Genomic DNA, 12984 nt, shown 5'->3' with positions numbered 1-12984 from the left:
TGTTTAGTAATATTCCTAGCGTTAACCCAATAGATGTCATTAGCATCTGCTGCAGACAATGCCATATATTCATTCCTTGAAGAGACTCGGAATGAGTATAAAAACAATCAGTGTTTTAAAATTAACCAATCAAGTACAAACATAGTTTAATTTAGATGTACCTAAAAAATAAGGAGATTTTGACTGGGAATGTGGCTCAATAGGAAAGCACATGCTTTGCACTTGTGAGGAGTGCTCTAGGTTTGATATCCAACACAAATACAAAATAATTCTTCATCCATAAGTAAACATTAGGAACAAATAAACTCAGCACAAAATTCTTCTATCAAAAAGTATGGGCTGAAGTAATAGCATAGTGGGTAGGGTGTGTGCCTTGGATGTGGCCAACTTGGCTTTGATCCCAGCATCCCATATGGCCCCCAAGTCTACCAAGATAGTTTCTGAGCACAGAGCCAAGAGTAACTCAGAGTGTCGATAAGCATGGCCCCAAAACAAAAACAAAGTGTAAAAATCACAAAACCAGAATAAAATGATACCTTCCAGGATTAAAGAATTAATACTGTGGGTAAGGAATTGCTCACCTTGCTCACAGTTGACCAAGGTTCAATTCCTGGAACATATAGGGTCCCTTAAACATCACCAGGAGTGAACCCTGAGCAGAGCCAGGAGGAAAGCCTGTGCACATTGGCCATTGCCCCAAAACAAAACTCAAAACAAGGGGCTGGAGAGACAACACAGTGGTAAAGCATTTGCCTTGCATGCAGAAGGATGGTGATTCAAATCCTGGCATCCCATATGGTTCCCCTAGCTTGTTGGGGGGCCAATTTCTGAGCGTAGAGCCAGGAGTAACCCCTGAGTGCTGCCGGGTGTGACCCAAAAACAAAAACAAACAAAACTCAAACCAAAATATCTTCGATGTAGACAGACAAATTCACCTGTTTCTTTACTGTTGTTATGCAGATTTTATTACTCCATTATATAATTACATTTTAGTGACCATCACAAAACCAGTATCTACTATCAAATTGAACCTTAGAGAAACTTTAGCATCTATATTTGAACTATTCCATCATTTAAAGAAAAGGGCACCCAAACCAAATTTACATGGGGAATGTTTAAGACTTTACCCACTATTTGTGTCAAAATAAGTTGTCAATGCTAGACAAGTATAGAGATTAAGGTAAGGTTTATTAACAATGGCTTCATGTCTGTTCAGTTAGGGATGGATAAGACTGCTTCTAAACACTATTCATTACTGAAACACTAATGATAGAGAAAAGCCAAGACATAGATAGAGGTAGACACAATAGATATACTTTACCATCCCCGGGGATGATGCGGAGGGTAACTGTGTTTCCTGCTTCCTTGATTAGGTTGACAATGTCTGAATGAGACTTGTTGGTGATGGAGCATCCATTTACTGCCAAAATCCGGTCTCCTACTTTCAGCTTGCCACATCGGTCAGCTGGGCTCCCCTCAATAATCCGACCTATTTTGTGAGGCATAGCCACACATGCATTGCCTGCTTTGATATTGAGTTTTAATTTTTTTTAATTACGTGGTAATATAGTGAAGGGGAGAAAAAGGGTCGAAAAGGGAAAGAGAAGGTTAAGTGTTAATTAATTAAAGCATTAAGCAAATGTTATTAAAGGAGAGCTCTGCATTGATGGTCAAAACATTGGCAATATTCAGGATGTCAGTATAAGAACTACTTTCCTGATAAGATAATCCACTGTTGCATCCTTTGTCTGCTCAAAGGAAAGGGGAAAACCCCAGCTTCCTTCCTTAAATTAAATATAAAATTTGGGATATTTAGCAACTTCAAAGAGTCTCATGAATCCCAAAATAACTTGCCATTTGCTTATTTTAAGACTGCAAATATGAAACCCAGAACTGGGATGGATGCTTTTATGCATTCTGTGTTCATGTCACTTCATTTTTGCCAGCTGTTGTTTAAGCTTCTGCCAATGTTTTGTTCTTTCTCCATTTAGAAAAATAATCACTGGGCGTCTGCTGAGGTACAAGAGTTTGCTAACACCAAAAATTCAATCTGAAAACACCTAATGGACAAATACTTAGATTTTTCTGCTTCCTATCCAGAATTATAAAAGCTTGAAAAAAAAGACATAATTATAAAAGAAGAGCCCTAAAATCACCCAACCTTGACACTTATTTTTCTTTATTAACCTCTACTCAATCAGCCCATCTCAGGGGCTTTCAGGGTAGGGTCCAAATGGCTAATTAGCTCTGATATTATTCTGTCCTTATAAAAATCTTTTTCATATTCCTTTTATTTCAAAGGGATATGAAAATTGAGTACCTACTCAGCCTGAGGCAGCAATCCACACCTCGATTCAAATCATTCCTCAACCCTTTTCTTTGATCATTTTCTTTCTCATTATCAGTTACCATATATCTACAATTTGAAAAACCAGGAAAAGTACATTTTTTTGAAGACAAAGGTTTATTGTGAACATTGAGAGATGCCACATTATTGCTAACTTCTTGAGGTGAGAAACTGGCTTTGAGGTCTGACTGAGGGGAGTTTTAGCTGAATTCTAGCTTGAATTCTAAAGATCCTTACAAATGCATATTCTCCTAATTTTAAGAGTTTGTCCACTTGGAACTACCAAAGTTGTTAATGAAATTGATTGATTCACCTCTGAGAAAGGGTTCAAAAATAACATGAGATACTTCAAAATTAAGGCTCTTCTACTGTAATTTGAACTCAGAATAAAATATGCAGGAAGGAGCTGGAATTCCTCTAGATTTCGGCATATTGGCCTTACTTTGTGAAACTAGATGTAAAAATCAAGGTCAAGGAAGATTTAAAAAAAAAAGTTGAGTAGCCTTTTGGATCATAGCAGGCATGATGGAAAGCTTCCATGCTCAAATTCAAGTCTTGATTAAGTTTAGCCCATCTCCAAGAACAATTCTCATGAGGAAGATATCACACAGCAAATCACACAGAGGAAAAGCTCTGCATAGCTTGGAATAGAAGTCTCATGCAAGGAATTAGGGAAAGTTTAATTTTTCACTGTAAGAGCCAGAGGAAAACAATCAAAGACCAAATTGTGATGACATTCAATATTGTTCAGTAACACATTGTCTCCCACTGACAGATCTGCTATTTCATTCCAGAAAGTGAAATTGAGAATTCTGAAATCCTGAGAACATCATAGGTTATGCGAGGACAATTTATGGATTGGAAGAAATAACTTGGAATTTCTTTTTCTCTTCAACCTTTCTACCTGATTTACTGTAAATCAGGGAGAGAAGGCTCCAAAACTAATTTTAAAATAACAAACAAAAAACTCATGCCTTGCAAGATGTCATAGCATCCATCGTTGACATGCTAAAACTTTAGAACAGTAGCTTACAATATCGAACACTGGCTATTATAGCCACATATGCAAAAACAAACAAACAAACAAAAACAACAGATAGACTTTCTTTCTCCTAGAATAAAATTTGCAGGAAAATATCTTATCAGAAAACCCCACACCAAGATGAAATGGAAGCACATTCCATCACATCAAAAAACTAAAGGAATGGATCTTGGCTAGCAAGGAACTAAGGCCACAGGTCATCCTTTCTTAAGAGCAAGTCATTTGGGGAGAGTGCAAAGGTAATTTTCAAAACCCCTATGGTCCTTCCTTATTTCCCATCATATTTCCTATTAACAAATGTGTTTGGGTAATAACAGATGACTTTTTGTCAATGAGGAAGATGAATTGCTTTAGGAATACGTATTTAATACATTCTAATAGGAAACAGATTCTGAGATCACTAGTTCCTAGGGTTATCTGGGTTACGATTTGTCTTTTTCAGTACACCCAGGAGAGTTAACCTACTGAAAGGTGAGAACTGTATTTCTTGACACTTTACTGAAACACCCGCCATCTGAATGAGGACAGAAAAATCATCCCCGATAGGATTTCAAGGCCAGGCAAGACAAATACATCTTAACTTTTAACTAGATTCTTAGTCAGGCAACTATATAAATACTATCTAAAATGGGGGAAAAATCAGATATGGATAAAAGACAAATCAGATATAGATAAATGACTTTTCTATCTTTTTTTAACTTTTTTGGGGGGGTTGGGCCATACCCGTTTGATGCTCAGGGGTTACTTCTGGCTATGAGTTCAGAAATCGCTCCTGGCTTGGGGGGACCATATGGGAAGCCGGGGGATCGAACCATGGTCCGTCCTACACTAGCTAGCACTTGCAAGGCAGACACTTTACCTCTAGCGCCACCTTCCCAGCCCCTGTAGTGCTTTTACTCCTCATACTTCTATTTTCCCCTGAGCATTTTTATAGCCATAAGCTTCTTTTCAAAAGCTCTTAGACCTTCTGAGGCGATTGCTATCCATGATATCCTTACTCAAGACCCATACAATAAAGGCTTTTCTCTGCTAAGAACTGTTCACTCGACATTCGGTCAAGGGGGCAAATTTCAGCAAATCTCATGCAAATTTCACATCTGCCCAAAGTTGTATGTGGTGGCAACATACATACATGGGATGGGATGTGAAGGGTTAACAAAAACAAAAAACAAAAAAACAAAAACAAACCCAATCACAACCAGAAAAAAATAACAAAGCCTAATTTTCAGGAGAGAAAAAGCTTCCAAGTAAACTTCGTCCTCATTTAAGACTTTAATTACCTGAAGCGAAAAGCATGGAAGCATTTCTGTTAATGAGAATTTGGCTGCCTCTCACTTGCAACCCAACAGTCCTTTGCACCCCCAAGTATGCACACACTGGGAAGAAGAAGCAGGTGCCCACTTACCGAAAGTCGTGCCCGCTTCGGGCCTGCTCACAGAAGACACAATAACGAAGCCAAAGCCCTCGTTCTCCCCACGTCGGATCTCCACGTCATAGGGTTGTACCACGGTGCTCACCACGCCGCTGCCGCCACCCCCGCCGCTGCCGATGCCACTGGTGCTGCCGCTGCCAGAACTCACCGTGTTCAGGGAGTTCTGGCTGCCCTGCGGGGTGTGCTTTTCCTCAGTCAGGGAAGCTGGCTGGTTGCTGCTGTGATGCGAGGAGGCTGGCGAGGGCACCTCATTCTCTGTTTTGGGGACTGTACCAGAGGTTGATACCACTCAGTAATATACTTCTCAAAAATCATGCCCTGCCAACTGTTCGCCCTCCTTCAACACCCTAAGAGTGCAAGAAATTGTGAAATGCAAGGTAATGCCAGAACTCAAAGAATTCATATTAAAAATGGTTTCTTGGATAGGTTTTGACTGGTCAGTATCTACTGGCACCACTAGATATACCAACAAGGACACCTAAATCAGGTATCACTGACTACACAAGATTTAAGTTTGCAGGAGCTGCTTAGGAACGACGACTGCCTGTCTCAAAGTATTCATATAGTCACTTCTCCCAGATCACTCGTCTGCTCAGTTTTCCAAACAGTGTTGCTTTGGGATGATGGATTATCCCATCTGATTGAATTATTGGATTATTCCATCAGGTAAAATGTATTCATTGATTGTACCATAAAGACTGCACTATACTAAATCCCCTAAAAGAGAGGAATTCCCTTCAAATTACAAGGACAAAAGTAAACTAAATTTCTCTTCCCAGCTTTCAGTGATCCATTGATCACAGCACTGAACATAAACCTCTCACAATTCTAGGAAGAGGTAGCTACCAAGCAACATTGGGGGGGGGGCAGAGGCCACTCTCAGAGGGATTTTCAGTGCTTGGGGAGTCACTGGGTCACTGGGCTGGTGAGTAGTAAGTGTGATGCTGGAGAATGAAGTCTGGGCCTCTGAATGCTAAGTATGCACTCCAGTCTCTTATGTCAATGCTAGCCTCCAGAATTCCAGTCTTAATGAATTCTGATTTCTATATTTTGTCAAGTGACAGGTAAAAAGCACTCCTAAATCCTCAAAACTATTGGAGGGACTAAATTAAGTTCCACATCAAAATAAGTTGTATACAGGTCTGAGATAGGTTTCCATTTATTCCTCAAAAATTCTTTTGAAATGTTTTGTGGTTGTTGGTATAACATACATGATATGAACTTTAAAACCATTCTTTTCTTTTTGTTCTTTGAAGTACACCTGGTAGTGCTCAGGGATTACTTCCTGACTCTGCACTCGGGGATCACTTCTGGCAGGCTTGGAGAACATATAGTATGCTGAGAATCCAACTTGGGTAGATCTCATGCAAGGCAAATGCCTTACTGTACTGTCACTTCGGCCTATTATTTTAAGACCATTTCATATGTGAACAGTTCAGTGGCATTAAATATAATCACACTCTTCTGCAACCATCACCACCATCTAGTTTTAGAACTTTTTCTTTTTCTAGATTAAGACTCTGTGCCCATTATAAACACACTGATAACACACTGATAAACCTCATTATAAACACACTGATCACAGCATTCCCAACCATCTCTTCCTCTGAGCTCCTGGCAATAAACAATCCACTTTGTGTCTATGCATTTGAGAGTTCTACAACCCTCACATAAGAAAAATCACAAAAGACTTTTTTTTTAGCTTAATTTAGCTTAATTTGGTTTCCTAGATGTCTCTGACCTAGATCTGTGAGACAAAAAAATATTTAAGACTGCAAAAAAAAAAAACACCTCAAAAAACAATATGAAATGCATAGGCATTGTATTGCTCAACAAATGTTTTGGTTTGTTTTTGTGCCATACTTGGTGATGTTCAGAGGCTACTGCACATGGTACTCAGGGAACCATGTGTGGTATTAGGACCAAAGCAGAACAAGCTGTGTGCAAAGCAATCACCTTAACCTTTGTACTATCTCTCTGAACTCACACTATTATTTTTTATTTTGAACAGTGGCGTAAATCTTTTAGCTCATCTCAAAAGCCATTTCTAACAGACATAACAGAAGTTAAGAATTCTGGAGACAAAATCCATGGCTGATCAATACTGTTTTTCATGGTTGCAAAAAATAGAATTTCATATTGGAGTTTGAAATCTCAATCCCATAATTTTTCACCATTGCATAACATACTAGCTGAGTTTATTACTGTTAGCATAAGGTACCCGCTAATTTTTTTTTTGTTGTTTAGTTTTGGGCCACACCCTGCAGCACTCAGGGGCTATTTCTGATTTGTGCTCAGAAATTACTCCTGGCAGGCTGAGGGGACCATATGGAATGCCAAGATTGAACCTCGTTGGCCTTATAAAAAAGGCAAATACCATACCCGATCTACTATCGCTTCAGCCCTGACACCAGCTAATTTTGTTGGATAAAATATGTTATTCATATTAAAGTTATGATGAACTCTTAATACTTCATGCCATACATTGGCAATCCAATAATCAAAACATTTAAAGGATCGCTTCTGCATTCTGGGTTCAAGATGGAGGTTTGTGTGTTCTTTCAGGAAGCTCCGGGTTAAATGGAAAGTTGAGGGACTTAGGCACTGAACAGTTCCCACATAGTAGATTCTGATCTAAAAGTAAATAACAATTCACAAAATGGCAAGCAGGGAAAGCTAAAATCTTAAGGAAGTTGGGGGAAGGAAGGAATTTCCAAGGGTTTCACACAGAGACAGCTATATTTGAGGAGGGCCTAAAAAGCTCTGTGATATTTTGAGAAACATGAGTACTTCAAAGCTTGCAGGCAGAAGGAAGGAATAAGAATGACCCAGAATTGATCAGCGCTATAGCTTTCTTGTTGAGAAAGAAAACTGATTTACAGAATGGAACTTACTAAGACAGTGAGATAAGGGGAGTTGAGTGGGGACAGAGGCAAGGATGGGAGAGGAGACTGAGGAAGAAACTCTGAGATAATGTTGAGGGGGACATGGACACTTTGGTGTTGGAATGGTGCATGCATGAAACCCTACCATTGATAGAAATGTAAAATTGTGCATCTTGGTGACTAAAATATCAAAAATGAAAATAAAATGCAAGCTTTAGAATGGCAAAGGACAATATATCAATTTAAAACATTTGACCATATAAACAGAGTAACTGTACAAATGAGCTTATTTTGCAACTCAAACCTAATTTTTATTCAATTCTACACTAAATTCTTCTGATCATCATAAATGTCTCTTTTGTTGAGCATTAATATCACATGATGAGAACAACAAAGTTTTGGCTGGTAAGGGGCTGGGAGTGGTGACAGAGATCTAAGTCACCTCCTCTAGAAGTCTCTGCTGAACATGTACAAATTCACATGTAAGTAGCTTTGACTGACAGCCTTTACACAGGGTTTGAGAGAGGCAAACCATCTGGAAATTCTGAGCTTGATCACATTTGCAAACATTTGCTAAAATAGATGCTTGAAGAGGCAGACACAGGAAGGGGCCCTTTTCTGTGCATAAAGTAAAACACGCTGTCTGAAGCAATGAACGGAAAACATACCAGAAAACACCACTTTGCGTCGCACCGTAAGATTGACGTGGCCTTGCTTGGCGGCTTGTTGCATGAGCTGGACCACAAGCTGGTGTGACTTTCCAATTACCGGTGTCCCATCTACACAAATTAATTCATCCCCTGATCTCAGGCGGCCATCTGTATCAGCAGCACCAAGCGGTACAATGTGACCAATATAAATCTGTTGAGTAATTAATTACATGATGGGTGAAATACTGACTTTTGGAGGGGGGCACTGGGGTCTTTGGGGGAGGGAGGTGAATACACTGTTGTTGGATATGATGTTAGAATTATGTACTTGGGAAACCATCAATAACAGTATTGTGAATCATTGAGCTTCAATAAGAATTTAAAAATGAAATAATGAAAAGAAATATTGACTTTTGGGCTTACTAAAGGTGGCCTAAAGGAATGTAAACATTCCTAAGAACAATTCAATTTATTCATTCATGCTACAAACATTCATGGAGTACTGAATAGGTACCAGGCAGGCTTTGAGTAGGAGCTACAATAATTCTCAGATGGTGAGGGAAAAAATTTTTGTTTGATTCTTTGGTGTTTATCTGATAATTCACTCTTCTTCCCCTTTGTAGACAAAAGTCTTTTATTTCCTTGGTTCACAAAATATTTTTTCTCCTTTCTACCTAAGAACATTTCTTATAGAACTCTGCTAATTATAATACTGCTATTATTCATTTCTTAAAGGTTTAATCGTATCTAGCAATAAGAAATGCAAATAACTGTTTACTGAAAGAGTGAAGCAAGCGAAATCTGGCTTGATGGCCCACTTCTGAACTCTTTAAGCATTTTGTGTACAGAACAGTGCTTCTATTTAATGTCTTGTCATTATATATTTAGCTTTCAGTAAACTTTAATGAAAACATTTGTGCTTTCCTTGCCTTTCCAGCGAGTAATGCTACAACTTTTTGGCATTTACAGATTACAGTGAACTTTGATAAACAGAGGTTAAGAACATGAACTCTGGCCTCATACCTTTTCCAATTCTTCCACTTACTAACTCTGTGCTCTCAGGCAAGTTAAATTAACCTTCTGTGTTTTCACTTTATGACTGGGAAAATGGGGGTCCACTTATATGGATTTGATGGACAAATGAGAAAATGCATATCATAAGCCACTAACACTGCATCTAAGACAATGTAAGTACTTAATAAAAGAATTATTATTATTATTATTATTATTATTATTATGTCTGTTTTGGGCTACACATGACTGTGTTCAAGGATCCCTCCTGGCAAGACTCAGAGGTCCATATTTGATGTTGGGGACTGAACCTAGGTCAGTGGCACACAGCTCCAATGCTGTATTATCTCTCCAGCCCATAGTATTGTTAGGGAAATAACAAACCTTTACTTTTCCTTTCAATCCTTTAAAGATAAGGAAACTGAGGTGCAGGAAGGCTAAATATCTCCTGTCACTGTCTTGAGCCTCTCCTGTTGCCTCTGGAATGTTCTTTATATACACTCATAATTACTGATAAACATCATCTTCTATCAGTTTTCTGGCAGATAGAACAAGCCAGAAGGATAAGTTCTCCATTTAAATGCCTTATACCTACTTGACCTCCCTCCATCTCTCCCTTTCCTCCTTTCTTCCTTCCTGTGGAAAGCTCCAGATGCTGCAGCCACTTTTCACAAACTTTTTTGGGGGGGAGTCAGGGTGAGGGTTTGGGTCATATCCAACAATGCTCAGGTTGCTCTTCTAGGTTGCAAAATTGGGTGAGCGTGGGAGTAATGACAGCATGTGATAGCAGAGAACTAATTAGAGTTGGCTACATGCAAAGCAAAGCAAGTGCCTTAAATTCAGTACTATCTCTCCAGCTCTACCAATACACATTCCTAACTCCTTCTTCTGTAAGGCATGAGACTATAAAATGCAGTGAGAAATCCCTTCTGCTTGACATGCTGCAGTTATTGCACCTAGCTGAATTCATCAACTTGCTTTGACGTTCTAGAAAGAAAGCACAGAAGATAGGGATGGAGTGGGGACACCAGAGAGGAGACTCACAGGTTCCCCTGGTTCATTTCCACCCAGAATCCTAAATCCAAATCCAGTCTCTTTTCTCCAGAGGAAGATGTCCTGTTCTTGATAATCTGGAACTGCAGAGAGGGGAAAAGGAGATTATTTGTCTGATAAAAAAAAAAAAAAACTTGTAGGTCTTAGATGAACACATTTTTAGGATCCATATACTAATAGTGTTAGAGTAGGTGCAGCTTTTTAACACAGACACAGAAACAAAATTATCTGAATGGGGAAATAGCAGAAGACTTTGGGCAAATGCAAAAAGCAGAACTAGTCACTGAACCCTGTGTTTTTTAAAGGACTAATCACTGATAATTCTCAATCAAACCCAAGCTATTATGCCTAATAAAGCAGAAGTCTGCACTGACTGTTCTCAAATGTAAGAGAAATGAAGTTAATTAGAATAATCATGGGCCACACCATCATGTAAGTGCCCATGTAGAAGAGAGCTCTTGCTAAGTTAGTATGACCTCTGAAATAGAGGCTGGCAGGGAGGATTTAGAAATCATCTAGTTATCTGATATTTTAAGTAGCAGATAAAAGGAAATGGCTCATTAATACAAAATTATTAATTTTTAATAACACACTTTTTCCTTCTAGTAATTAAGACAAGTAACGTGCGTAACTTGGTCAGATTATTTTTGCCCCCAAATTACTTAAGTATCCTATTATTTTCAGATTTGAAATGTTTGGTAAGATTATAGTTCTGGTACCAAAAAGTAGACTCTTCCACATTCTTAAAACCAATGATAACAATGAAAAGTTCTTTAGTAATGACTCATATTTTATCACCCAAAATTACTCTTTCACTTCAGACTCCATATCAAGGATTTCAATATTATAAGTATTAATTTATTATACAATAACTTGATGTTTTACTTTTTATTGATGCTTTAGTCGTTCTGTTTTGTTTTGTAGAGCTGGTATTAAATTCAAGGTGTCACACATTCTAGGAAATTACTCTACTGCTATGATATATCCTTGGCCAAGTCATTTTACTTTAAAGCAGGATCTCAAACTCGCGGCCCTCCTTACAACATTTTGTGGCCCTGCCCTAGAGGAATCTTTTTTTGTTTTGTTTTGTTTTAGTTGTTTGGGCCACACCCCCCAATGTTCAAGGCTTACTACTGACTTTGCACTCAAGGATCACCCCGACTTTGCCTCCTGCGGCCCCCAGGTAAATTGAGTTTAAAACCCCTGCTTTAAAGGCTCAATAGCGGCTCAAGGACTTTTATTTTTAAATGGAAATCCTATTTTCTAAATAAAATATGAATTGTTTTTAAAAAATAAAATTTTTATATGAAAATTTTCTATATATCCAAATTACTTGTTCAAGAAACAAAAAGGGACTTCTATTACGTTACTTCATTGTACTGTACAGATACTATTTTTGTAAACTATAAAAGAGAAGCATTTTATTTAAAGAGGAAAAAATATAGTTCAGTAGCAATGATTCCTAATGAGGATTTTTAAAATGTTCTGCACACTTTCTGATTTATTTAATTAAATTGGACTCTGGATTGGGGAATTGTGTGGGCTTGAGAATTTGAATTCTCATCCTCGCTAATTTTGTACAACAGAATGGAAGAGAAGAAGTGGTAATGAAGATTTCAAATTGGCAAAAAATGTCCCTTTATCGTGACTCATTTCTAAGCTTAAAATGTACTCTTAAAGTGACAATATCAAGAGAAAAGAAACTAAATGTGCAGGTAAGTACACGTCAGAGGAGTTTGACTCCATTACTTTTGCTTGAGCTAGCTTAATTCCATGTCTTTAAATGGTGCATTTTATCCTCTGCTTTCTTATTATAATTGCCGAGGCTAAGCTGCAAGATAGCATGGACTACAAAGTTAAGCTACATCGCAGGAGTCCTACAAACACAATTTGAGGATAATACTTTCTTGAGTATGTTATGGTAACAATATTTCCATTCTGCTCAAGTATCTCGCTACAGGGTGTTTGCTATAATAGTCTCACTAAAATGGCAAATTAAATCAAGTTTGGTCTCTGTCTTGGTTTCACTCAAGCGGGAGAATTATTGCCAAAATAGACCATGGGTGATTTCCAACAAGCACTAGGTTCCTGGCAGAATCTGCCTTAAGTCTGTGGAGCTTTCTGTGAACACCGAAAGGGCCTCTGAAGAGACTCCCAGCCAGACTAATTTTTCTCAGCATCATTTAACACAGAACACTTGCCTATCCCTCAGGGGCACCAAATGTAGCAAGTTTATAACTTATTCTTGATCATTTATTGTGTAAGATGGTTTGAGTGGTTGTAGCCAGCAGATTTAGGTTTATTGTATTGTTTAGTCCATGGGCGTGGGGTGGAAACACATTATATCTCTCAGAGAACCATCAGGAATAGTGGCAAATTTATTTAGAGAGCTTCTTGAAAGGGAAGATGCCCAAAGACACTATTGATATAAAAGACGTCAGCAATGAGGCAAACATACATAGACATAAGCACAGTACGCAAGCACAATACAGAAATACAGACAAACCACAAAGAAAGTCTTTTGGTACTTCAACTTTGGGATATTAACAGTTGTATTTTCCCAC

General features: G+C 38.3%; 1 protein-coding gene across 1 annotated transcript in view; it reads right to left on the bottom strand.

Moving 5' to 3' along the window:
- The window catches only part of MAGI1 (membrane associated guanylate kinase, WW and PDZ domain containing 1), a 763677-nt gene that overhangs the window by 18626 nt on the left and 732067 nt on the right, over positions 1-12984 (bottom strand). The window contains 4 exon segments of the mRNA XM_049777123.1: positions 1322-1522; positions 4795-5088; positions 8375-8567; positions 10412-10503. Of these exon segments, the coding sequence (XP_049633080.1) occupies positions 1322-1522; positions 4795-5088; positions 8375-8567; positions 10412-10503 (780 nt within the window).

The sequence above is a fragment of the Suncus etruscus genome, chromosome 7, assembly GCF_024139225.1.
Source record: "Suncus etruscus isolate mSunEtr1 chromosome 7, mSunEtr1.pri.cur, whole genome shotgun sequence".
Lineage (NCBI taxonomy): Eukaryota > Metazoa > Chordata > Mammalia > Eulipotyphla > Soricidae > Suncus > Suncus etruscus.
The sequence above is the reverse complement of the archived record's forward strand: the minus strand, read 5'-3'. Positions and strand labels throughout refer to the sequence as shown.